Raw genomic sequence first — 27,876 nt, 5'->3', positions numbered from 1 at the left:
AAAATAGGAATACAATTTTGGTTATGGGAATAATGGAATCAGAACCTCCGAAATGGGTTAATTTAATTCGAAATTTAATTTTCAGCTCTAAATTTCGTTGACCAAGTGAGAAAATTTTAAAAAAGTGTAGCAGAGTTTTGGACTTGGGATGGGTGTTTGAGGTTTTGGCAATAGTGTTTAGTCTCTTTAACTTTCTAGTCTGGTTAACCTTACTCCATTATCCATTATTTTAAATTGTTTGTAACTCATTATTTTATTAAGCTATCATTAGGATCAACAGGTGATCCGTTGATGTTTTTACACAAATAAACTAGTGAAATTATCATAATTTGGTACTGAGTTCAAAATTTTGAGTGTAGAGTAGAAATCTCGCTTGCTGTTTTGGATCCTCTCCCAAACCCTTCTGGTTTTTAGATAAATGCAAATGACAGATGATTACTTGATAAACATTAGATATTGGACTGATATCTGACATTCAAAAGCAAGATGTATCTTTTTGGACTATAGGGATCAACTATACCCACAACATACATTTTGGAAAACTTCTTACAAAAAATGAGGGTTTCCTATCGTTTTGAAAATATGGCATTATTATTTTTATTTGTTTGATTAATCCAACCTTTTTTCGATTTTCTGGATACTTCCATATGAAAAAACGATATCTACTTCATTTTAAAGTTTTGAAATTCATTTGGCCTTCAAAGCCAGAGTGTCTATCTGCTGCGCGATTTTCATATGTTTTTCGAAGTGTTGTGGGTTTTCGTTAAATCAAAACGGTGTGGAAATACAAATTATTCTTCAAACTTATCTATTCGAATAAAAAAAAATTCACCAAATGGCTGCAAAATATCTACTGCCATAGGAATCGGCACATTCTCAATGATTTTTGTATGACTAAATTTTCAAAAAGTACACAAAGAATGGTTAGTCTCCAAAACTATCATATAAAATTTTATGCATTTCGGGAATTCCCGGGAATGAAACTTTTATTCCCGGGAATCGGAAATTCCCGAATTTTTAAAAGTCCTGGGAAATCTCGGGACGGACAATCTACTTGATAACAGATTTTCGCATTTTTATAGGTCATATTGTACCTTTTACCCAATGAGTCCTGTTATCCATGGAATGCAACTTAAAAGCTGTTCAACGGAGACAGAAACAACGGGTGTAATTAACAGCTCAACATCAATAATTTTTCTGTTGACTTTGCCGTAGATTGAAGTTTATCGGGTTAGTTAATATTGTCAATGCAGTTGAAATCCGAAGTTTTCGCGCTGTTGATTGACAACCCTGCCAACCAGCGACGATGAAAAATGCATCAAACATCCCTTCCTTTTGTTTGGTTTGGACATTTGGAAGATGTTTGATAGATGCCTGGTCAAAATGAAATGTCGTAAGGGTCTGTTCACTAATTACGTAAGCACATAGGGGGGGCTTTCACATTTGCTTACGATCTCTTACTAGGGGGGTAGGGGGGTTTCCAAAAATCTTACGTAAAAAATATAACATTAAAAATTCATCACAGCCATACGAAACCATATTACTCAGGTTTTATTTTACTCACTACCTATTTGTTGGTTAATTTTGATGTTATGTTGTTTATCTTTTGATATCTTTGAATTAGTAAAAAAAAAAGAGAGTAAGCCATGACTTTTGGGCTACGCACGCGGTTTTTTTTCGTCGTGAAATTTCCTAAAATTATTTCGAAAATTGGATCTAAGATTGGTTGAATTTGAAAAGTTTAATTGTTGTGCGTGAAAGTTAGAAGCAAAGTGATTTTTTTCATTTACATATTATGGGAATTTTAAACGCAGAAGTGAAAAAATTGCAAAAAATTCAATCGACAGAATTGCTGGGGCTAGCCTTCCGGACCGACCCAGATTTTTTCGCCAGCCGAGCGATGTATTGGAGATGAGTTGTCCAGTTTAAGTTTAAGATAAGTAACATGTTTTCATTATTTTTATCTCTTTCACATATAATCCTCAAGGAGCTTTTCGTTTAATTTAAATGAATTTTTTTTTAGCATATCTGTATACGTTTTCCCGTCGCAGAAATCATTACCGAATTCATGTAGAAATTAAAATGAATAGATACACCTATGTATATTTTTTTAGTTTGTATTAATAAGTTTCTGAGACACATTTTTGGAATGCAGTTCGGTTCTATGTTTACAACTTGTGAAAGGCAAGCGCCAGTGAAATTTATAGTAGAAATCTAGAAAATTGAAAAGAATTTCAAGTGATTTTATTTAATGGGCACTGTTACTACGCCTTCGCAACAAAACAAAGTTGGATTGCATAAAGACGGCGATCTGGAAAAAAGAAACTCAATTATGCTTAGGATGAGTAAAAAATGTGAGGTAAAGGAGAGCAAAGAATCAAAGAGTTTTCAAAAACAATTTGCGAAAATTTGTGTCTAAATATTAAAATATAATTCATTTTCATTTTAAGTTGCTTTCCATTTTTAAACAGTCAAGCCTTTTGGAAAACTATTTGCTTCTACAGGAATAACGGTTAGGGAAAAGAGCAAGTTTATCAAAGAAGAAATTTGGATGGTATTGATTCGCCTTCAATATTTTATTCGATCCATTTTATTGGACGTTTATCACATGCCTCATAGAAATAGGAGTTTCCTTAGGAAATTTCTAGGAGCATAGGAAAACCATGATCGCACCATTTACCCAAATGGATCCTGATCTCTACCTTTCACCAACTAACACAACTCCTTCCTTGGGTACTTGAATATGGATTCGCAGACGTATAGACGGTTTCATAGTTGATGATATTAGCTTATTTATCTCTGGTTCTGACTATTTCAAAAAAATAGTGAGAGGTTGCTAGTTGAACTAACAATCCTTCCCTTTTCCCCATTGACTACTAGGACGTGGCCGGCGGATAAATCATATAAAAAAGGGAGAGCATCAGTTTTGCACAATGAGAATGGCTGCTAATCCCAAGCACCATTCTTTTGGACTTTGTGCAAAATTGATGGCCTCGATTAATCATGGAGAAGCATTCATTGGCGACGTGGAACTTGTTCTGCTTAGCCACGCCAGCGATCATGGAATTTGAAATGTATAGTTTGAAATAGAATTTAAAAAATACTTAATTCCTCTAAAATCGATTTTAAAAAAACCTGTAAATTAAGCATTTCGAGTTCAATGATTAAAGGTGGATATGAGTAGTCAAACAAGCTAAGTTAAGCGAAGCTAATATCTTCGAATTAATAAAAAAAAAATTACAGGTTCTATAAAGCTTGTAGACGAAACAAGAGAGCCTGGACAAACTCCCTAGCCGAAGAGGGGGAAAGAGCCGCCGCCAATGGAGATATCAGATTTCTTTATGACATTTCTCGCCGCCTCAGTGGTGCAAGGACTAATGCAAGAATGCCGCTGAAAGACCGAGCAGGTCAGTTATTGACCGATCGAACAGATCAGCTCAAACGATGGACTGAGCACTTCGAACAACTCTTCCGAGTCACGAATAGCGATGGCCAACAGAATCCGCAGCTCGAAGCGCCAACAAATAGAAGCGGTAATCAAAAACATGAAATCCAACAATGCACCTGGGAGCGATTGCATCCCTGCTGAAATGCTGAAAGCCGACCCTGCCCTGTCAGCACAAATGTTGCACCGTCTTTTCACTGACTGGATGGCCGACTGGATGCAGGGCCGACTGGATGCAGGGTATTCTCGTAAAGGTCCCGAAGAAAGGAGACCTGACAGAGTGCGGTAACTGGCGAGGCATAACGTTGATCTGTACAACCCTGAAAGTACTCTGTGATCCTGAACAGGATCCAGGAGATAATCGACGCTACACTCCGACGGCAACAAGCTGGATTCCGATCCGGACGATCATGTGTGGACCACATCACAACGCTACGAATAATACTTGAACAAATCAACGAATTCCAGGACTCTCTTCTGCTGGTGTTCGTTGATTTCGAAAAAGCATTCGACCGACTTAACCATGAAAACATCTGGGCGGCTCTAAGGCGACGAGGGGTCCCAGAGAAACTAGTCCATCTCATCGAAGCACAGTACGAGGCATTTTCGTGCAAGGTCTTGCACGACGGTGTCTTGTCCGAACCAATCCCGGTAACTACTGGAGTGAGACAAGGATGTATCTTATCACCGCTCCTCTTTCTCATCGTAATGCATGAGATTCTGACTGGATCGGTTGACTGTGCACCGAACCGAGGATTGCCGTGGAATCCTTCAACAATGGAGCAACTGAACGACCTTGACTTGGCTGACGATATTGTTTTGCTCGCCCAAACGCAACCGGATATGCAGAGCAAACTCGACGACCTCACCGAAAGTTCCAAGGCAGCAGGTCTCAAAGTCAATGTCGGAAAGACCAAGTCGATGGAGATCAACACAGGAAATCCCTCCAGTTTCATGGTAGCTGGGCAACAGGTTGAGACAGTGGAGTGCTTCCAGTATCTTGGTAGCCAGATTACGCCTGATGGTGGTACCAAGAAGGACATCGAAACCCGGATCAGAAAAGCCCGATTTGCGTTTGCGAGTCTCCGAAACATCTGGCGGTCACGCCAGATCTCTCTACGAACAAAAATCCGAATCTTCAACTCAAACGTCAAATCCGTATTGCTGTACGGGTGCGAAACTTGGTGCACATATGTGATGACGACGCGAAAACTGCAAGTATTTGTAAACCGCTGCCTGCGGAATATCATCCGCGCTTGGTGGCCTGGCAACTGGATCTCGAATGAGGAACTACATCGCCGGTGTCATCAAAGGGCGCTAGAAATCGAGATTCGGGAACGTAAGTGGAGATGGATTGGGCACACGCTGCGAAGAGATGAAAACGAGATTTGCAGAGAGGCGCTAGATTGGAATCCAGAAGGTCATAGAAGAAGAGGCAGACCCAGAAACTCGTGGCGGCTAAGCCTAGCCGCTGAAATCCGAACTGTCGACGAGAGTCTTGACTGGGACCAGGTGAAGACGCTGGCTCCGGATCGTCAACAGTGGAGGTCTTTTACCACGGCCCTATGTACCGGAAGATCGGCGCGGGATCATTAAGTAAGTAAGTAAGTATAAAATTTATAGAGAATCAATTCAAACTAAAAACACTAATTCACATTATTGAAAAAGATCTTCGCTTTTCGCTTTTCATCATAACAATCTTTTCAATCGAGAAATTTATAGAAACAACAAGAAAAATGGCGCGTTGTGACACCACGATTTGAATCCATCATATTTCGAAAATGACTTCATTCAGACAAACTGCTGCTCGTCCTTAGCAGTTTTTTGGACTTTTTTAGGTTCCGCTTGACAATAGCCCAGTATTTCTCAATTTGGCAGAGCTCTGGCGTGTTGGGAGGGTTCTTGTCCTTGGGAACCACCTGCACGTTGTTGGCGGCGTACGACTCCATTACCTTCTTACCGTAATGGCAAAATGCCAAATCCGGCCAAAACAGTACGGAGCAACCGTGTTTCTTCAGGAAAGGCAGCAGACGTTTATTCAAACACTCTTTCACGTAAATTTCTTGGTTGACAGTCCCGGAAGCTATGAAAATGCTGCTTTTCAAGCCACAGATACAGATGGCTTGCCAAACCAGATATTTCTTCGCGAACTTTGACAGTTTCATGTGCTTGAAAATATCTGCTACCTTTCCCCTTCCTTTTGTCGTATAAAACTCCTGTCCCAGAAGCTGCTTGTAGTCGGCTTTGACGTTGGTTTCGTCGTCCATTACCACGCAGTCAAACTTCATCAGCATCGTCGTGTACAGCCTCCGGGATCGTGCTTTGGCCGTCGTATTTTGTTTATCATCGTGATTTGGAGTCACTACCCTCTTGTATGTCGATAGTCCGGCTCGTTTTTTGGCTCGATGCACGGTTGTAGACGATACACCCAGCGTATTTGCGGCATCTCGGAGAAAGAGGTTAGGGTTTCGCTTGAATGATGTTTTTTTAAAGATTTTTATGATTTTCAGGTAAAAATCATATCAATTTTTTAGGGTACATTGTGCTAACCTAGGCTTGCCAGATACTTTTAGAAAAAAGCCAGACATTTCACGGAAAAAAACGGGACACTGCCGAAAAAAGCGGGACAAATAAAAAAAAACTTTTAAAAAGCTTAATTGTGTGGCCAAACTTGTAAAACGTTTACCATCAGAGATATAACCTTAGTGTTCATTGGGAATACACTAAAGTTTTTTTAACGCTTAGTTTTTCTTACACGTAATTTTAAAAGGTTCCCGCGGGAACATAACGTGAGAGAAAATGTTTCAAATCGTACATGTAAACGGCTTTGATATCGGATAAAAAACCTTGATTAATTTGTATAAAAATAAGTATGTTTGGAAATTTGTTTAAAATGTGAAAACTCAAGAAAACTTTCATCTTTATAAACTTTGGACAATTGAATCGGAAAATTGAATCGGAATTTAATGAAGATTCCCGCGAAAAAAAATAATCACTATAATTCTATAATCTATAATTATTTGGAAGCAACTGAAACAATATTTTCTTCATACATTGGTTGAACGTTCTCCAAGAACACTGAATCAGAGTCTTGCTGTTATGCTAAGAGCTTTAGAGTTATTCAGTATTGTCCTATATAAAATATGAAAATTGGGGGGGGGTGTTCAAAATAACCTGCTTATTTTGAGAAAAAGACGTATTTGAATGATTTTCTGTTCATAACAGAATTCAAATTGAGACAAAAGTTTAATTTTTTCCAGTGTTAGTCAGTTAACTTTGTAAAAGTTTCCAAGAAAAAAAGCGGGACATTTTGAGGAAAAAGCGTGACAGCGGGACATTGAACAAAAAAGCGGGACATGTCCCGCTTTTGCGGGACGGATGGCAACCCTACAGCTAACCTGATCTCTCTTTTTGAAATCGGAATTTAGATTTTATATCGTTTATTCGATCGTGGAAATTTATTGAAAATTATTGTTACCCCAAACATGTCATGAATAATGATTTCTTTAATCGTTTATGACATTTCATCTGTTGTTTCCAAAATCGTGCTTACGTAATTAGTGAACGGCCCCTAAGTGATGTCGCCTTCGCTGACAAAAACTGCGGTTTAGTGATTCAGAGACAATACATATAGGTAGTATTTACCAATATGCTCGATTGTTGTTACTTGGCCACACAAAAAATTTCGAAAAATTGAAAACACTGTGGGACCCAGTTAGGCCCTCGGGGAAAATAAAGTGTAATCCTAACGCTTACCTTGCGTATGTTCGGACCTTGCGGAGAAAAGCTGTTTCGGCTTACTACACTGAACCGCACGGATACGCGTCGTAACATGCGCTTGATTGGGACGCGACTGGCTGACTGACTGTGACGATAGAGGGAGAAGATGTGCGAGACAGAGACGTATGTCTCAATTCGGGTTTCGACCAGGGGTGACACGAAAGCTATATCGATGCACAAGGTGAATACATATCAGCAGAGATTGTATTATCATAATGGGGTAATATCGCTTAGCTGTGATGTAGCCATACTATTATCTAATTTCTTCATTAATTTACGCGATTCGAAGTAAGCTATTTATTAATACTCCACAAACACTATTGAAACCAATTTATTCGATTACCCATCAGGTTAAAAAGCCAGATCCACATTCTAAAATTGTGGTCCAACTAAACTGCAATAAAAACATATTTAGGGGGTGGATCGGTACAGGTCACAGTCCTGGGGGTAAATATCATTAAATGGTAAACACACATGGATAAAAGCAGTAGAATATTATTGAAAACAGATAGATATCCCGGTCTGCCAGTCTTCCTTCCCCATCCAATCACTGCATTGGTTTCCAGGTTTCCTAACGCTGGATTTATGGTTGAGTATCCTGTTCCAGCTGTGGATTTTTTTTTTAAGAGAAATCATCCTTTTTCCACCCCGAGCAGACTTTGATGCCAAAATCGATAGCAAATTGATACTAAAATGAGGTGTAAATAGCAAAATGAGAGCATCATTTGCTGTTGAATTTTCCACGATAGCAAAATAAGGCATAGCTGAGGTTTCAAAAATATTAAATTGATAGCAAGGTGAGACCAAAATAAGGGATCAACAGCAAACTGCAAGCAAAATGTGATGTAGCATTTATTTTGAGAGCAAAACTAGACATCATTCAGGTATCCTAAAAATTATATTCAATATTGAAAAAAAAAAACATATGAAGTTAAAATTTTAAATAATAGCAAACTGAGCCAAAATTGAGCTTTTGATAACACAATAATAGCATAATTTGGTGTTGTGCTTTCCATTATGGAAAGATTACATTTGACGCATATCTTCAACCCACAACAAATGCTAAATTGGGCATAACTTATTTGAAACAGCTCATACCTTGAGGCTTTAAGAAGCCAAACTCGTTTTGTATGTTTACAATTGTTTGCTTAGAGGTCTAGATCGTCACTTATTGAAAAGAATAGAATTAAGTTAGGGAAGTATGAAAATGAAATGATCATGGTTTATTTCGATCAATGTCTGGCGTAGCTAGTGCATCTTTTACTGGAGTGCAAGGTGGTTTTCCTCGGGCCAGAAGAGAATTTATTAAATTCGCTCTAGCGGCCACGTGGACCTCACATGACCCAACAATATGCTCGATGTCGTGGTAACCTTGGCTACAGCCACACAAATTGCTTCCAGCAATATCTTTTTATACGATAGAGTACTGTCTTCCAATTACATTTTTTTTTGCTGTCCTTTTTTTTCAATAGAACGATAAAATTTATTAGAAAAGAAAACTTATACAAACATTAGATAAACATGACGAAAATGGTTTCTTTGGAAATAAAAAGACATAAGACTTATTCTTGTTATCAAAATGTAAATAAATATTATTTTTCACAATTCACAACAGATTTTGCATTTTAAAAATTTGTATTTGGTTTAACTTTCATTCACATTAATTAATAAACGCAGCTAATGTAAATTTTTGAGCGTCATCTATACCACAGATCAAATTGAGATGGTATTTTTTTTTATATAAACGTCTTTTTTGGTAGTCTACAACCATGATTTGATTTTTTTTGTTTAAAAAATTTGTAGATACGTATGTTGTACGTGTGTAAAAAATTACCAGAAGATATTTTTGCATTTAAAATAAAATGCAACAAAAGTTGACCAACACATATAAAAATTAAATACTAATTTGAGATCACAACTTTTAAAAAGAAATCATTTTCTGGCTTTTAGAAGCAAAATGATTATCTTGAAAAAAATATATATACAAAAAATCATTATCTATAAGTTCATTTCGCTAAAAAGTATAGAAATCTAAATTTTAGAAATTGATAAGAAAATAATACTGTCTATATTATATCGCCACAGAAAATAGCGTGTCGTAAAAAAAATCTTCAATTTTACTGCATTTGGTTTTAAAAACAACTTTCAGATTTAACACAGTATTTTAAACCAATCAAAACAAAAACAAACAAACTCCCGCGCGCGCTATCGATCGATCCGGAAAAGTGTCCTGCCGTAGTGTCCTGCGAGTAGAGCCTCTTGTGATGGCGTACATTTCAAAACAATAAAATTTTAATGTCATTACATGTGAACTTATTCAAATGTCTTTGAGTTTAAACCCTTTTACGTTTCATTTGCAGCGTTTCAACTTTCATCCATTTGAAATAGAAATTGCGATTGTGGCTAGTGTTTTTAATGCAGTTTTCATAATGTTCGTGGCGCGGAATACGAATATTAATTGGTACAGTTTACCAACATATACGATACTTGTTGATGAAATTAAAATTAAGCATTGTGAAAATTGCAGTGACTGATTGGTCGATTGTAAGTGGAGTGATGAAAATAAATACGCGAAAGATTCAAGTCAGTGCGAGTAAATGATTGCATACGTTCCGATCGAATGATTCCACCGAGCAATGGCTTTGTTGGCGGGCTTCCAGACCTTGATACCATGGTCCGAGCTGAGGCAGCTCTTCCGGCCGGAAAGATGCTACAACAGTATTGTCGCGACGGCGGAAGCCAAACTTCAGCAGCTGGCCTCGAATAGAGGTCAACGAACGGGACGAACCATCAAGAAACGCCTCCAAACGGAACTGCCACCGGGAGGATTCGAACGACGACATCCGGCTGCACCGGGACTTCGGCGTCTTCCTGTTCAACTCCAACCATTATTTGTACTAAATTTCCTGACTGCTATACAAATGCATGCTAAGTCATCGGTTGCACGATATCAAGGGCGAACAAGAGGAATCGAAATCGCTCGGGGTCCGCAAGCAAAGCTACAAAACGACGCGGTGTCTAAACTACGAGCCTGGGATCCCGCTCAACAAAGTTCTTCCAGAGCACTTCCACCGTTTGACGCCGATTAACTACCTGGTCCGGGAGGATGGCCGAAGTCGACTACGTTCTGTTTCTGCCAAACGAAAGCTAGGGGTGACATCACCCGGGATCACCTGGACCAGCAGATGTGGCACCGCTTACTCTCTGGAACTGGCCTATCGAAGCTCTGGTTATTCCTAGACTCGTTGATTCAGCCTTAAACTTTGTTTTTAAGTTCGCCATTTAGGATTATTGTTGATACTTCATCTCAACTCTAGCAGATACAATAACTGTAGGTACAAATATCCTAATTTTCAATTTTGCAGGGATTTTCATCCTATTGGATGATTCATCCCGTATATACAAATGTCCTCTGGACTGGAAAGACATGCAAAAAAAAATCCGTGTTATAGAAAGAAAAACTCGTCAGATAATATAAGCCTGGATTCAATATTTGAAATATGTTTCTCACCTTAAATACAATGCTATCAATCTGTTGTGAACAAAGCTGCTTTTAGACGAAGCTTCAAAAAACGCGTAGACGGCCAATTGCTGATAATTTTATAACCGTAAAATAAAATTTAATATCGTACGTAAGTTTATTATAAAATCAAACACCACTACAACCAATGGATAGTGTATGCTAGGTTGACCAGTTTTTTTTTTAAATACGCATGTATTATAGAAAACAGTACAGTACATTTTCTGGAAATTAGGATGAATTAGTAAATTGGTCATGCATATAAAAACCTATAAATCTTTAGAAATCGTTCTTTGAAATATTCTGCAAATAAGCAATGTAAGAAGTTTAATTTTCAAAGCTTTTATCACGTTTTCTAACCAACACACAAAAAAGCTTAGTTATGACACACCTGAAAGTTCGCTACATATACGTTGCTCCTACAATAAAAAAATCAGTATCGAGTTTAGTTAAGGGCGAATGCACCAACATCGCTGTGCCGAGAAAATTTGCGTTGTAATTTGGATAACTCTATAAACCCCCAGATAAAAAATACTGAATAATACTAAAATTGATTATTACCGCTTGAGACCGTTTGAAAACTAAGTTGGTTTGGATAAAAAATTTGAGAATGACGAGAATGACGGATCATCAATCATCATGCCGCATCAATTGACATTTCGGTTTTGATTTTTCAAAAGTGCAAATGCGTGAAATGTGAACAAATCGAATTATTTTTTTTTTTCAAAAGTGCTAATGTGCCAAACATTAAAAAATCGAATAATACTTTTCATGTTATAACTCCATGTGTTTACATTTGGGGCTTTCACACTATTGAAAAATCGATACCGGTATCGTCAATTGATGACGATTAACCATCATTCTCAAACAGAGGTCCCAGGTATCCTGGTAAATCAGGGTTTGTCCTAATTTTTGAAAGATTGTCCTGGTTTTTTGAAAATAGCCCTTTGATTGTATATATTGAGTTTGAGAATGACCAGAATGACGGTTTCATCAATCATCATGCCGCATCAATTGACATTTCGGTTTTTAATTTTTCAAAAGTGCATATGCGCGAAATGTGAACAAATCGAATTACATTTTTTTTTCAAAAGTGCTAATGTGCCAAACATTTAAAAATCGAATAATACCTTTCATATTATAACTCTATGTGTTTACATTTGGGGCATTCGCACTATTGAAAAATCAATACCGGTATCGTCAATTGATGACGATTAACCATCATTCTCAAAAAGAGGTTCCAGTACCAGGTATCCTGGTAAATCAGTGTTTTTTCGAAAGATTGTCCTGATTTTTTTAAAATAGCCCTTTGATTGAGTATATTGAGTTGTTCTAATTATCAAAAAATACCTAACTGTAAATGAATTTATAGTTAATTGTATAATTACGACATAATAAGCGCGGAATTTAATTTGAGAAGCAGTTCCGAAATATTATTTCATTGTAGCTAACGTCAGAGCCATAAAGTGAAGTATGCGGGTCGGTTCAGTCAAATATTGCTATTTTTATCTTATAATTTTTTTTAAATTTTAGGTAGAATTCCGGGGACTGGAAATGAAACAGCAAGCAAATAAAAACACCAGTTGACCAGTCTAGTTAGACTTGCCGGGAGTTCCGTCATAATGACAATGATTCGTGAAGAGCTGCACAGAACGTTATGGTAATGCTCAAAAGCTTAACGAGGTGGCAATCAATAATTTGATTGCATTTCTTCTGCTGCTGGTGAAAATTGATGGCATGACTGATGTTCCTTGAATTCTGAAACTTCAGGCTTTATTTCTTTAGGTAAGTTTTCTTTTTTTTTGTATTCAAATTATCAAATCATTTGTTTTATACCACGAACCAGTTTGCCAAATCGAACAACCAGCTTTGATGTTAGCCACAATAAGTCAAGAAATTATGGCATCGAAACTCGTCTATTTCTGCTAGATTGTGGTGTTGTTTGTTGGCATGCAAACGATTTCGGATGGTTCCCGATGGGCTCCCTGGTCCCCGAAATCATTTCGGTGTCAGGGTGCGGTAGTATGATCTAGATCAGGGGTGAGCAACCTTTTCAACCAACGGGCCAGTTTAAACTTGAAATCTTGTCGGCGGGCCGCACTTAATGTTATTTTTTTATAATTAGCAGTGCTTCACGTCAATTTTATAACAACGAATTTTTTAAAAACAGTTATTCAAAACGACTTTTTAAATATCCGATATTGAAAAGGTAACTACATAACTACATCTTTGTCATTTTTAAATTCTCCCACTGGTTTAGTAGTAGGTACTTCAAGCGAACATTCGTTCTCACAACATTATTATTATTAAAATCAATGGTAGTATTTGCCATCCGTTCCATTTAAAAATCTTCTGGAGCTTACCACAGTGATAACTAACAGTATTAAAAAATATATATTCAAAGAAATCGCAGTCTTATTAGCGTTTGTCGTTGAATCGCAAATTGATTTTCTGTTATTCTTTTCCACAAGTAAAGCTTGTCCTCAAAGCATAGATTTTTTTTTCCCTACAAACGATGAATTAAATTTTAATTGAAGTTCTGTATTGGATCATTGCATTGTGATGTTGAGGAAGGTTGTCGAAATAAAAGAAAAATGTCCAATTTCAAATATTTTAAACAAATATCTTAAAAACTACATTCTTGATTCTAGATTTTTTATCCATATTTTTTAAATTTTTAATTTTATTTAGATATCATTGGGATAGGATTTCTAAAGATATAATATGACTTCGGTAATGTGGAATGCGAATTATATGTGAAATAACTCAATTTATCGATGTTTGATTTAAATTTTCAATAAAATTTCTGAAAAAGCATTACAGATAATCGTCAAAGACCTTTTGGATCGAATCACAGAATTTCAGATATCTCTTGTTTTCATCAAGAGCTAATAATGTTTATCGGTAACTTTGATGCCGGCTGATTCATGTTGATAAAAAAAAACTAAAAACGTTCACCCAGGCTTTATTTATTAAACTTTCTCAATTTATGTCTATATTCAGAAATAAAAAATAATTCACAAATTTTTGGTTTAAATTTTTTGTAAGTATTTCAAGTCTTTTTGCCGAATTGAATAGAACAAGTTTTATAAAAATTATCTGCTGAGCATGTTTTTTCACATGTAACTTTAGTTTTGCTTGAAACAAAAATAACGACTTCACTAACGCACTTCGAAATTCCTTTGATCATGTGTAGCTTGCTACAGTTCAATGGATTTTGCTTATCAAAGAGTTAAGAGTTAAATTATTAAGAAAAATGTATTTTAAATTAAAAAAAATACTCCAATATTAAGTTACAATAATAATCAATATTGCATTTATACCTTTGAACAGAAAATAATAAATGCTTCAAATGCCAAAAAAAGTTAACAACCTGATGATTGTGGGACATATGCAGATAAGTTCGGGGGAAATCCGGGCTTTTAATTTCTAAATTGACGACCAAAAATACGGGCAATATCTGAGCAAATTTTGTCAAAACCCAAAAATTACTCAACAAAAATCCAGATAAAAGAAATTGAATTTTTATTTTTCATCAAAACTCATAAACGGATTTTAAATCAAATTTTAAGCTTCGAAAAAACCTTCCATGATTATTCTTGCAAAATCTGCTTTTGGGGGCTAAATAATATATATAATATTGTATCAAATATCCGGGCAAACCCGGATAAAACCGGGCAATCTGACAACCTTAATATAAGTTCATAATTCATAAAGTCATATAAATTTTCCTAATAATGCATTGTTGAGAAAAGTTAATGCATTTAAATTTGAAAAAAGCTTTGCGGGCCGCACATGCGGCCCGCGGGCCGCGCGTTGCTCACCCCTGATCTAGATCCTTGGCATTGAATCCTCTGTTTTTTTTAATATCGACAAACTTTTTAAATTGGCCTTAAATTTTTGGAAGAGTCTATAGTAAGTTTCTTTTATAATTGTATTTCAAGAAACATTCGTTTTTCTTACTAACCAAATTTACTGTTTTTTAGAAAGAGTAAGAAATAACATTCAGGCTGCTTAGATTCCGTTAACCAATTATTTTGGTATGTTACGTTACCCGTTATTGTGGTATAAATTTTTGCTACTATGCATTTTTAGCGAAATTCGGTGTAGTTTTGCCTAAATAGAGGGCGTTCATGTTCTTTATGCGGATAGCACATTGTTCCACCTTTATTGATACCATATTTAATTTTGCAGCCGAAATAGTAAAATTTGGCCATTAAAGTCTATTCCGAAACTCGTTGCATAAATTTAGGCAACTTAAAGAAATATGACATTAAATTTTGCTATCACGCCTACGAAAGCCAATTTTACTCACATTCTAGTTGACGTAAGGTTGAACACAGCAAATTGAAAGTAAAACATTCATTTAAAATATAGCACAGTAATGCCAAATTTAGCTTTTATGGAAGCCTTAACTAAACCTCGTTCTGCTTTCATTTTCCGAAAATTTTGAGGGCATATTGATGTCAAATTTTGCTGTTACCGAAAATTATATGATAGCTTATACTGGCATCATTATGCTCTCCAAGCTCTTGGAAAACGAGGTGTAGTTAAGGTCTCAGTTTTAGCAAAATTAGGCATCACTTTGCTAACCAAGTATAGAAATTTGTGCTCTCATTTTTGCTGTGTACCACCTTATGTCAAGCAAAATGAGAGCAAGTTTGGCTCTCATGGCGTGATAGCAAAATTTGCTATAATTTTGCCATAAAAGTCTGCTCGGGACCTCTTTCGGTCTATTAGTGCGGGAAATTCTGTACATTTTGGTCAGTTTGGTTTTCGGATCGAGTATTTCCCATCAGCCAGAATCAATACAAATCATCCGGGACGAGGGGAATTTAGAATTGAAAGCGAGCAATGGCCATTCAGTGGAATTTTCAGCTCTCTGTGTGCTTAGGATTGCCTTTTTTTGCTTGCCAATTTGCGACATTTATTTGCGAACTGAAACCAAACATCGAATGACTCTAACTAGGGGAATGATTTCCAGATTTAGTTTCCTCTCTTTTTTTCAATTTCTGACTCGCTATGCTATTATCGAAATGAAGCACTAGAACCAATATTTGTCGGGCTGTGGTACGAATATGCAATCGAATTGGATCAAACTACGGGGAAAAATATTTTTGTTTATTAGAACGGGTCTATGATTGAAGTTTTTTTCTGAATACGTGATGGATTTAGGAATTTCATTCAAAACATGACCGATCCTAAATAGAGCCGGTTATTTCTTGAATAAAATTTTAACGTTCTTAAAAGAAGATAAAATGCAACAGCAAAAACCTTTTTTTTTAAATTATGAAGTTCTTAAAAATGGCAAGAATGTTTAAAATTAATATAATCCAAAAAATACAACCAAAAGGCTAAAAATGACAACAAACAACTATTTGATACATGACACATAAACACGATAAAAATATAAAAAATGACTAAAAAGGGTCAAAAATTGACTAAAAATTACGTTAATGTAATAAAAATAGCTGAAGAAAAAAAACCGTACGATTTTACAACATTCGATTTTGGCAACACAGAATGTTCGGGAGTGTTGCCAAAATCGGTCTGAACTGTTTTTTTTTTTGCTGCAGTATATACATTTTTGTACTTTTTTAAAAATTGGTTTCACTCAAAGAAAAGAATTTCACACGGTTTTGATCGAACTAAATATAAAAAACAACCACTACTGTGCCCAATACAATCCGATTTGATTTGTTTGATACCTGCGTATCAGATAACCCCAATTGTTAAGAATGACACTTTGAAGCCTTTCGATTTAGATAGTAACTGATTTGTTTTGTTTCTCACTGAATAAAGTGCACTAATTCACTCACCAGGAATAGTTTCATGATGGCAGGATTGCTGAACGGCACGAAATTCGACCCGACGATGATATGACGATAAAAAAAAACCTCCGCAAGCCGAAAACACTTCAAACAGAATGTTTTTTTTTCGTAATTTTTTTCAACTGTCCCTCAAAAACACACTTGCCACTTGAATTTCCACGAACCCGGACCGGACTGGCTGGTTCGGATTATCGGTTGAATCAATTTATAATGTTTTTTTGCCACTACCAGCGCCAGAAGCCCGGGGTGACCGGAGTCGGTTTCGTTTTTGCAACATCCCTCACTTATTTGCTTTCTCAACCCTTCCCCCCAAAAACGAAAATGAATCAACAAATTGACCACTTTTTCCGCTCATTGCAACCGATCGATGATGGCGGTACGGGTCCGGTGCAAATTATCGCACGTTGTCCGCGTTCCCCAAATTCCATCGAGCCGTTCCCCCCTTCCTGAATTGACAGGGTTTCGATGGAGTTAAACATCCCGAGGATACAAACGTGGTGAAGTAAATTGAAAATAAATTAATTGGTTTTTTCCACTTCTTCTCATATGCCTTAGCCTTGCACGCAGGACTTTTGGAAATCTCCTTTTGAATATTTTGCGGAATATCTCTGTTTAATTTTTCCATTTGCACACGAAAATCACTGTAATTAATTTTCATCGATTGAAGCATGTTTGCGGCACACGAGCGCTCAAATAAGTTGGCCTACATGCTTAAAAGTCTCTGGTTTTTGCGAATTGAGATGGAATCTTGAATATTCGAAGCAAAACAGCTTCTCAGTAAGCAAAGATTTAACTCACAAATTTTCGATGATTTTTTTATTCAAGCAGCTTGTAGCCCGATTAATTTTTTGAAGTAAAAAGTTACTCACATCAAACTGCATTCCTTTGCAAACGCCGTAGAAAATCAACCACTGATTTTTTTTTTAACTTTAACGAGTCAGTTAAAAGTATATTGCTTATGTCAGTTTATTAAAGTTGAAAAATCGTGAGAATATCATTTGAACATCATCGTACTTTGATAACATTTAGAAGCAATTTGTCTGCATGTCAATGGCAATAAAATTGAACATTGTGACCTCTCAAGTAAAGTCTGCTTCATTTAATATTGGAACACAAACAATTGCGTGTAGTTCAGTCATTTATTAAGGAATTCATAATTTGTTTTTCATACAAATGTAGCATTTTCTTTACTCTTTCATAAAAAAAATTAAAAAAATTATTCATTGCTGTTTCGAAGAAATTCTCGTACTTTTCCCGTAATACGGCACATTAGGCGGCGCACACCCTTTTCGTCCACCGTTTTGGCGATTTGATTCCACCAGTTCTTCATTTGAGTCATGTTCCTAACAAGTTTTCCCTTTGCCTTAAGCCTCCGCTTCGTGATTGCCCAGTATTTCTCTATCGGACGGAACTGGGGGCAGTTTGGGGGGTTGAGGTCCTTCGGTATTACGCTGACCCCGTTCGTTGCGTACCATTCCATAACCGTTTTGCTGTAATGGCAGCTTGCGAGGTCCGGCCAAAACATTACTGGACGGTCGTGGGCACGAATAAACGGCAGAATCCGTTTCTGTAGGCACTCTTTTTTGTAGACTTCTGATGTCATTGTCTTGTCAGTGAGAAAGACTTTGGTTTTCTGTCAACAACTGCATATCCCCTGCCAAATCATGTACTTGCGGGCGAATTTATCCGCAAACATGAACTTAAATTTTGCAGGTACATCCCCCCGAGCCGTCGCCAAATAAAATTTTTGACCTGGGATTTGCCCAAAGTCCGCCTTCACGTAGATCTCATCGTCCATCAGAATACATCCGTCGAACTTGGTCAGCACTTGGTCGTACAGCTTTCGAGCACGGATTCTGGCCACATTGTTCTGCTTCAGCGTCCGATTTGGCTGTTTGCTGGCTCGGAATGACCTTATTCCTTCCCGGAGACGAATTCGTCGCACCGTACTGTGAGCGGCCTGGAACTTATTGGCCAAATCGCGGTCTGAAAGATTGGGATTCCTCTTGACGGCCTTGATGACTTTCCCACGCAGTTTCCGGTCGACAGTTCCACTCCGACGCTTCGAATGCGGCTTCCGAGCCCTCGTCAATGTTTCCTTGTACTGCTTGATAACACGCCATACGGTATTTCTGGGCATTTCAAGCTGTTTAGCTAGCTTCGGTGTCGACAACAATGGATTTTCAAGAAAACTGTGCACAATTTGATCTCTCCGTTCGGCTTCCATGGCGGTTGTTTACAAAATGCTATCGTTTGGTGTTATGACATAAATACATGGTGAAAGGTAATGAATTTCCCGACACGTGGGTGAAAAAAGTTTCCAAATCCGTCCACTAGGAGCGCCACAATGAGCAAAAGAATTTGTTCCAATATTAAATGAAGCAGACTTTAGCACAGATTAAGCTAACTAGCATTTGGATGTTTTATTACGGTTTGATTATGGCGTTTTTTGTGCAACTCGTTATATGACGGTTTAATTATGGTCATGCAAAATGCTTATATTCTTGAATCGACCATATGTTTCCAGATAGTTTTGAAATCGCTAATAAAACTTATTATAAACTTCTTATTTTAAAGAGTTATGAATGCTCTGTTTAAACTATAATGAAACAAAAACTTATACATTTGCTCCAAGTATTCTTTTGCATGTTTAATAATAGCACTCAATGCCTGATTATTAAACCGCCATGAAACTAAGTGACAGTTCTCGATCAAGATGTCAAAACAGGACATGTTCAGATTAGATAGCACATATTTGAATTGGAATTCCCATTTTTACACATTTTTGATAAGTTATGTGAGTTGGTTTTGAGTTAAAATAAAAAATATATATTTACAAAAATCTTTGCAAGCTTCAAATTACCAGAAGGGGAATGAATATCTCCAAAGTTCAGCGGAAGCCGCCATCTTGGATTTCAAAATGGCGTCAGACAATGAAATTTGGCTTCAAGTCGTGGTTTTTTTCACGCGTCATTCACAACCAATCTCTTTTCCTTCCTCATTTACTGTATTAATGATTAACAACTCATCCTAAGCGTGGAATTGGTTGACTTGCGAGAGAAACGTCAAACTTTAGTTTGCTATATGGCTCTCATAAAACCGTTATAATCAGCCATTAAAAAGCTACTAAGCATTGAATTGACTAACGCCATGTTGGTTGCAATATCGAAGGGCGCAAAATGACGCCATGTTGATGGATTCACAATGCAAGTATTGGAAAATATTTCTCCAGGCCTATTTTCCATCATTTCCATCTTGATTGATCATCAGATTTGACGAAGCGCTTTTATTTTAAGATACTATTTCATACACATTTACCTAAAATCTTGACTGGCAGTAGAAAAGATGCTCGAAATATGTGTGCAAGTTCGCTTCGGTCCGTTGGCTCAACGGGAGACTCGCACGACCTATCTCACCGAATATCGTTAGCTAACTGACGACCACTTACAGCACGACAGCTCAGCCGTCGTGTGTGTGCGTGTAGTAAGGATGATAGAAAGAGATTATCGACTCAGAAAGGCCAATCAGCCGAGAGAGTGTCGCTCTCGCAATTATCGGCTACACAATATGGACATTGGTTTTTTGGCTATTATTTTTACCAGATCATATCTCAATAATGCAATTATCATTCATCAACCATCATGGTTGTTTCGAGAACTCACAGAATTACGGACTTGGTGGCTACGGAATGAGAATCTGAAAGGCTAACGAGCTGAAGATCTGACGGCCTTACGATCTGATGGCCTGATGACCTGACGAGTTGACTAACAAGACGTCTGATAACTGATGACCTATTGATCTACGGCTTGATGATCTACGGTCAAACAACCTGACGTACTGTTTTACGACTTGGAAGTCACAACACGTTTCATTCACAACATTTTCAGCTTTTAAGCTTAGAATTTTTGTACGCCTTGACATGGACTTGAGGGGAAAAAGATAGCATGATCTGCCGATTTTCCCATATCTCCGCATTTCGGGCAATATGACGAGCTAAAAGTATTGCCCAAAACACCCATGGCTCAAAACGAACTGCGTCAGGTAAAAGTCGAAACTTCCGATTTACCCAATCTGAAAGCCGCGGGATGAGCCTATGCGTCCCATTGCACCTGCCATTTGAGTATTGACGCTGCTTGTTAAGCTTTACGCACTCCTCTAATTACTCTAGCTACGTAACACCCTTAATCCTCTGCCAAAGTGATGTCGATGGAAATCTTACCCGCAATGACAAAATCTGCATCTGTTGAGATGGTCCTGTATGCACAGCGAACCGCATGGCGACCAGCCGATATGTACTCCGCACTTTCGATCTGTTGCGCTCTACCCCAAGAGCAGAGCTCCAGCTCCGTATCGTAGTTTGGATAGTGCAACGCTCACAAAGAGACGTCTCTTGCAACTCTTTGGAGCATGCCAGTTCGGCATAATCTACTCCAATGAGTCGATAACTTTCGACTAACTTTCACAACAGTATTTGACATGCGCACCCAAACTTAAGCAATTGTTGACCATTATTCCCAGGTATTTCAGCTGCTGCTTCGAAGATGTGATGTGTCCTCCAATAATAATCTCCATGCGCAACTCTTTTGTTGGTCACGAGTAGTATTTCGGTTTTATGGTGGGATTTCTTAAGTTTGACTCTTTCAACTCAGATGCCATTAAACAGACACCGTAGAAAGGTCTTCTACCTCCTCGATTGTTTCACCGGTGATCATCAGCACGGTATCACCTTCAAATCTGCGCACCTGCTTGTAGTTTCAGCGTTAACACCTCACACCACACCGTCTTGGATTCAAATGTCCTACAGACTGATCTTAATATGTAAGGTTCTTAATCCTATATTTAAACATCGTTTTGGACACAGTGAAATCAAACAAATTGTTCACAACATTAAAACACTGAAAACAGCTGGTCAGAGGATTATTCTGTCCGTAAGTAGTGCGGTGCGTGCCTAGTGCTAAAAGTTGTCTTCCTCGCAGATGTCTGGATGGTGCAAGAAAGCATACTTCATTAAGTAGAGCTGCACAATCCACGTTGCCGGTAACCAGATCAAACACAAATAGCCATTTTAGTTTTACACGACTGGAAGAGAGGGTTTCTAAATTGATCAACATGCACTGACTCTCCTAATCCGGAAGATTGATGGGGTCGTTCCACGGAAGTGACCTGAGAGCGTAACGAATGAAAGATCACTGCACTCTTTCGATTCGAAGACTTCAAGATGTATGGTAAGGAGCCCACACACAAGCGGCGTACTCCAATACACTTCTCACCAAGGAACAGTACACAGCTTTAAGAGTGTGTACATCCCGAAGATTGTGAATCGTGCCTCACGAATCCAAGAACAGAGAAAGCGTTCGCTGTGATGGTACTGATATGGTCGCTGAACGTTAGTTTTTTATCAACGATGACGCCCAGATTGTTCATAGAGCTGACTTGATCGAAGCTGGTACCGTTGATACTATAGGGGGAAGTCGTCTACTACCGGACACTTAAGGTTTTACAGCAATAACTTCAAAAATAGATTTTTTAAAATATTGGTTTCTCTACTGATTTGAAGAGTATCAATATTATGATCACTTAACTATATTAGAAAAAAATAAATTTACAACATATTGATGTGGTAAGAGAAATCATTTTATGTTACTTTTCATTCAGTTCCAAAGGTGTTGTCTATGGCCGGACACTACGAATTACTTCACCAAAGTTGTCACCAATGACACAAAAACGTAGCAAAATTACTGAAATTACTTGCACAGGTCTTGTGAGTATGTGTTTTCCAATACTGAACGTTCTATGAAGCCACTCATGAAAGTTATTTTGACAAACCAGAATGAAACATTTGTTTCGTAAAAACTAGAGAAAAATTGTCTATGACCGGACAGCAAAATTTAAAGTTTCTCAGAGGACCAAAAAAGTTTCGTTATAGCATCCTGGTCTTCTGCTAACCATTTGAGGGTGCTATAGAAATGCAAAAATGAAAGTTTCAAGTTGAAATCATCTATAATTTTGAATAGTTTCTTGTCCGGTCATAGACAACATTTTAGTGTCCGGTCATAGAAGAATCGCATTTTTTTGAATTTTCCTAATATTTCGTTTGAACTTCCGTTCTGTTATCTTATATCTACTGTAGTCGAAAGATAACCAATCAATCATGTCGTTCATGTGCAGTTCAAATTTTACAAGCCGAAAACACTGACCACAATACAAATGCAAAGTTTAGGCGATCCTCTCCGTACTACTAGCACAGAGAACAGACATCGAGCCCCGAACAAAAATGTGTTGAAAACGTGTGTGAGAATACCAACCTAAGTTTCAAACCAAATTCGTAAGTGGACTAACATCCATAAGATGTCGCTACCAGTACAATTATTTTTCCATTTTTTCGACACGCTTAGAAATTAATATTCATAGCTTATCTCAAATGAGGCCATTGCTATATATGAGAGTAACACAACTTTTTGTGTAATAAATTTTAAGAACATTTTGATTAAAAAAAATGCAAATCATATTTCAATCACATTTTAATCGCTGTCATATGTCCCAGCATATGCCCCATATTGTTCAATCAATAATGACGCTGAATTGAAAGTTGAATTCCAAGTTTTAAAGTATGTCTGTCAGTAAATAGTTTTCTAGAACAGAGAATGTTATGTTAAATGTTATAATTGTTAATTATGGGTCGGTATTCCGGTTGATGTTATCTTGTAACTCATGTGTACCTTAGTTATTATTTATTCATTTCTACTGATTACTAACCCTGAGTTACAAGTCCTCAGTTATCGATCCCAGGTAACATCAACCAGAATATAGAGCCATAATTTACAATTATAACAATTATATTATGTTCACATTTTCTGTTCTAGTAAACTGTTAACTGATAGTAAAATCCCAACACATACTTTAATACTTGGAATTCAACTTTCAATTCAGCGCCAAAATTGTTTGATTGGTACATATGACAGCGTTCAAGTGTGATTGAAATATGATTTGCATTTTTTTTTAAATCATGATGTTTTAAAATTTATTACACCAAAATTTGTGTTACTGTCATACATTGCACTGGCCTCATTTGAGATAAGCTATGAGTATTAATTTCTAAGCGTGTCGAAAAAATGAAAATAAAAATAGGTGTACCGGTAGCGACATCTTATGGATGTTAGTCCACTTATGAATTGGGTTTGAAACTTAGGTTGGTATTCAAACACACGTGTTGAGCTCCAGCTCGAACTCTGTTCTCTGTGCTACTAGGAAAAAGCTTTAGATGCCTATCATTGGTTTACCTTCTCAGATTGGATTACCATATTTCTATCACCATATCAGACTACTATTTACTTTATTTTCATGGTGTTAAAACATTATTCGGATATTTTGTTTTCGATAAATCTATGTTGTCCGGCCATAGGCGATGTCCGGCCATAGACGACTTCCCCCTACTCGAAGCAGACATTGTACTGACGGCGACTAAAAGTTATGGACTTGCATTTTTTTATGTTCAATTGCATCCTATTTTCGGAGCACCACAGGAGAAGTTCGTCGATGTCAAATTGAAGAGCGCGGCAACCTAGAACAAAGGAGATTATTTTGTAGATCTTAAGATCATCAGCATATAGCAGCATACAGGATTTCAGACGGAAAGCCAGGTCGTTAACAAAAAGAACAAATTTCAAAGGGCCTAGAATACTGCCTTGCGGGTCACCTGAGGTCAAAAAAAAATATGCGAACGTGATGTATTGATCTTGACAGACGCTCTTCGATCGGTCAAATCTAGAGTTTGTTTTGATTAGGTCGTATGAGCCAACATAAACAAAATCGAGCTATTCACTGCAAACGATTGAAAAACATGTTTTCTATGTTAGGTAAAAATTTGGTTTCATTTGATCAATAAATAAATTTTAGAACATGATTTGAAATTAAGACGCATAAACACTTTTTCATTTTTTAGTGCAAATTGGTTTTAACGACGTTTTGCGCAGCACTGGATTGCCGTGATGCAAAATGACGTAAAACAACATTTCGTCGGGTTGGTTTTTGCAACGTTTTGCATTTTGGAAGGAAATTCACTGCCAGGTGCTGAAATGTTAATTTATTAAAACGGGAATCGTTTATAAGAGTGGTTCTGATTATCGCATTGAAATAAATTTCTTTATCTTGTTACTGGGTAAGTGCAATAATCGTTAGATTTATGTCTAAATTTCTTTTTCAGCTCGATAATTTTTCTCCCAACAGTGGCAGTCAACATAAAAGCTTCGGATGAGCTATTTCTGTGGTTTCTGCACTCTATGAATGGTTATCAGCAGAGTCCCAGCTAGTAATCGGCCATTTCCAGTTGAATAGGAACCTGATTCACAGTCCCTCGCAGCACAGAATCCAAGCTGCCGCACAGAGGTGATTAGAGATTGCTAAACTCTAATGTTAAGAGACTTGGACAAGGCCCTCTCACCAATTCTGTAGAGCGCATATCACCCGCAGACAACGCTTCAGGGATTCAAACGTAAGTCCACTTTATTTAATCCTCTTTTTTAAGATGCTTGAGAATTATTTCAATAACCGTTGGAGGAATTTCCTCAAATTACTTGCCAATAATTGAGTCATACCCCAGAGGAGCCATAATATGTTTAGAAATTATGAGAAATTTAGTACTTAAAGCAAATTATCAGAAATAAGCGAAGGTTAGGACAAAATAAGTCATGTTATCAGATAAAACAAACCAATTTGCGAAACGACGTTTGAGCCAAAAACGTAATGCAAAAGGTCGTAAGTACTTGTTTACCCGAACATTTAAATTTATGCCTGTATCTCTTTCACTGGCACATTTCTTATCTATTATTGTATCGCATAACAATTTTTCAGACAATTCTGAGTCACATTTGAAAAACAAGATTTGAAAATGTGTTACAAAACTTCAGCAGCGATTTTCTCGAAACAAGTTGGGTGGCTCATACGACCTAATCAAATAAAACTCTAGAAATACGCTTGAAGCCATTCGGTCATCCAAGGGGGAAGACCCATGTGAATTTCAATGGCAAGTCAAAGAGGAACTTTGTCGAAAGCCTTACTGAAGCCAAAGAAGACTGCATCTGATTGTCGAAGCTTCTCGATTTCGGTTGATAGGAAGTTGGTGTAACCCATCAGGTTTGACACTGTGGATCGCTTCTTAACGAATCCGTGTTATAGTCAGAGATCAAGAGATCAGGACGAGTGGCGTTATAGAGCACCGAGTGAACCATGCTCTCAAAGACTTTGGCTATGCAACACAGGATTGAAATTCCTCGGTAATTTTCCACGGAATTACGACAACCGGATTTATGTATCGGAGTTATCGAGGCGGTCTTCCATACCGCAGGAAACTTCCGTTCGTGAAGAGAACGATTGAAAAGCAGAAAGATAGGCAGCTTCAATGATTCTGCACATTCCCTCAAGAATACTGGTGGAAGTAGATCAGTTCCAGGACCTTTTTTGACGTTCAGCTTTTCCAGCTCAGATAGGACATCGAGTTGCGTAAAGTTAAAGGATGGTAGCGTAATGTCATGCGTAGGAATACCCTGTCTACTCGCATCAGAAAGCTCAGGTGAATTGGGATTGTTCACGCTGCTTAAGAAGTCGGCAAACAGATTGGCCGATTCCTCAATAGAATCTGCGGACAATTCGTGGTACTTCATTTGCTCAGGTATACACAGAGGGAGGCAATGTTACACGTTTTGTCTATGTATCGTGTGACCAACATCTTTCAAAGAAGTGGTCGTGAATCTCGTTTTTAAGCTTTTTTTCCTCAGATTTAAGCTTTTTTTACCTCGAGAAGATAGGAGACGAAAGCTTAAATCTGAAGAAAAAAGCTTAAATCTGTCAAAAAGGGGAAATCTGACAGATGTGCTCCATACGGTTTGAATAGCGTTGCCGCCGTCTGGGTATTTAGTTGCTTAACTTGCGGTTCTTCACAAACGTCCAGAAACTAGATGGGTTGTCCTTCAGGTTTAATTCCATTCGGTCGATGTAGCTACGAAATGATGCGGCTTGGCAATTGTTGTATCGAGTTTCGAGTTGTTTTAAACTTTCTTTATCCTGTTGGCACTTGGAACGTAGAAAACGCTTTCCAGCCTTGCGTACAATATTTCGAAGATGACGAAGTTCAGAAGACCACCACGGAAGTTTGGTTGTGTTGAGACGTCTCCGCTTACGTGGGATGATCCTATTCATGACATCCAAAAGCTTTTCGTAAAACAGCACCGTTGCGTCATCCGTTGATTTGTCACCGAGTAACTCAAGCCGGTTGATCGAAGACAGACTTTGATTCAACACAGTATAGTCACACCTTGAAAAGTCGAGCTCTAATTCACCGTAGTTTGTTGGAGAGTGTGCGTCACAGTTATTATTAATGGTAACACAGAGCACGAAAGGCTTGTGGTGTGCATCTGGTCTCAAAAGACTTGAAGGGGGTTCAATCACTTCAATGTCACAAGTGTCACTAACGAAAGCGAGATCAAGAATACGGTCATTGGCGTTCCGTAGAGACTTAACTTGACTAAGTTCAGTAACCAACCTCGTTTCGATGAATGTTGACTCGCTGTTGGGGCAGTAGATCGTAACCCGGTATGAGTTTAGTTTGTTCAGACGGCTTCCTATTAACCTGCAGAGAGTATTACGCATCCTGCGAAGTGCTTTGACATTAGCTTCCCGGCTAGCTTTGTTGAAGGCATTTTGAACGTCGATCGTCACAATGCGGTGCAATGACGAACACCTGTCCTCTGCTTTCCGATGGCGTCCACTGTGCATCTCCCTATCCCCCCCCCTCCCCCTCATACGGGGCTATTGGCAACTGCGTCGGGCCATGCTGCGGGACTAACTTCATTCAATTTTTCGATCGGCAATCTCGGGTACTGAATTTCGCTAGTATTGTAAGATAAAGATTATTTTATTCTCCAAAAAACAAACGAATCAAAGATAAGCGCCGATGTGGTCTAGCGGATAGTCTGGCACGACACTGGTTTTGGTATGCCAGGCGTACTGGGTTTGATTCCCGGTATCGGCAAGAAAACTTTTTGGGTTCGAATCCCATAAGTGGCCGACAGGTTAGATGTTTTTTTTCTTATAACTGACTATATAATAAGAATGTTCAATTAGTTGCCAGCTGCCCAGGTAGGTTTATACATTCACTCCATAACACTTCATACGAAGCCATGAGGTACGGGTATAGTGTACGCGTTGTGTTGGAGATTTGTCGAACTTAATAATCTTAAGGATGCACACGAAGCAAAGAAGGCAGTAATGAAATAGCCAATATCAAATAGAATCGAGTGATAATC

General features: G+C 37.8%; 2 protein-coding genes across 2 annotated transcripts in view; one reads left to right on the top strand and one right to left on the bottom strand.

Moving 5' to 3' along the window:
• LOC129740562 (uncharacterized) overlaps window positions 1-16,745 on the bottom strand; it is a 98,766-nt gene extending 82,021 nt beyond the window's left edge. Inside the window, exon 1 of the mRNA XM_055732268.1 lies at window positions 16,565-16,745. Coding sequence (XP_055588243.1) covers window positions 16,565-16,579 — 15 coding nt within the window. The 5' untranslated portion in view covers window positions 16,580-16,745. The remainder of the gene's footprint in view (window positions 1-16,564) is intronic.
• Window positions 1-27,876, top strand: part of LOC129740561 (uncharacterized) — a 545,556-nt gene that overhangs the window by 293,983 nt on the left and 223,697 nt on the right. The window lies entirely within an intron of this gene.

This window comes from Uranotaenia lowii, chromosome 1, assembly GCF_029784155.1.
Source record: "Uranotaenia lowii strain MFRU-FL chromosome 1, ASM2978415v1, whole genome shotgun sequence".
Classification (NCBI taxonomy): Eukaryota; Metazoa; Arthropoda; class Insecta; order Diptera; family Culicidae; genus Uranotaenia; species Uranotaenia lowii.
This window is presented reverse-complemented; position numbering and strand designations above follow the sequence as displayed.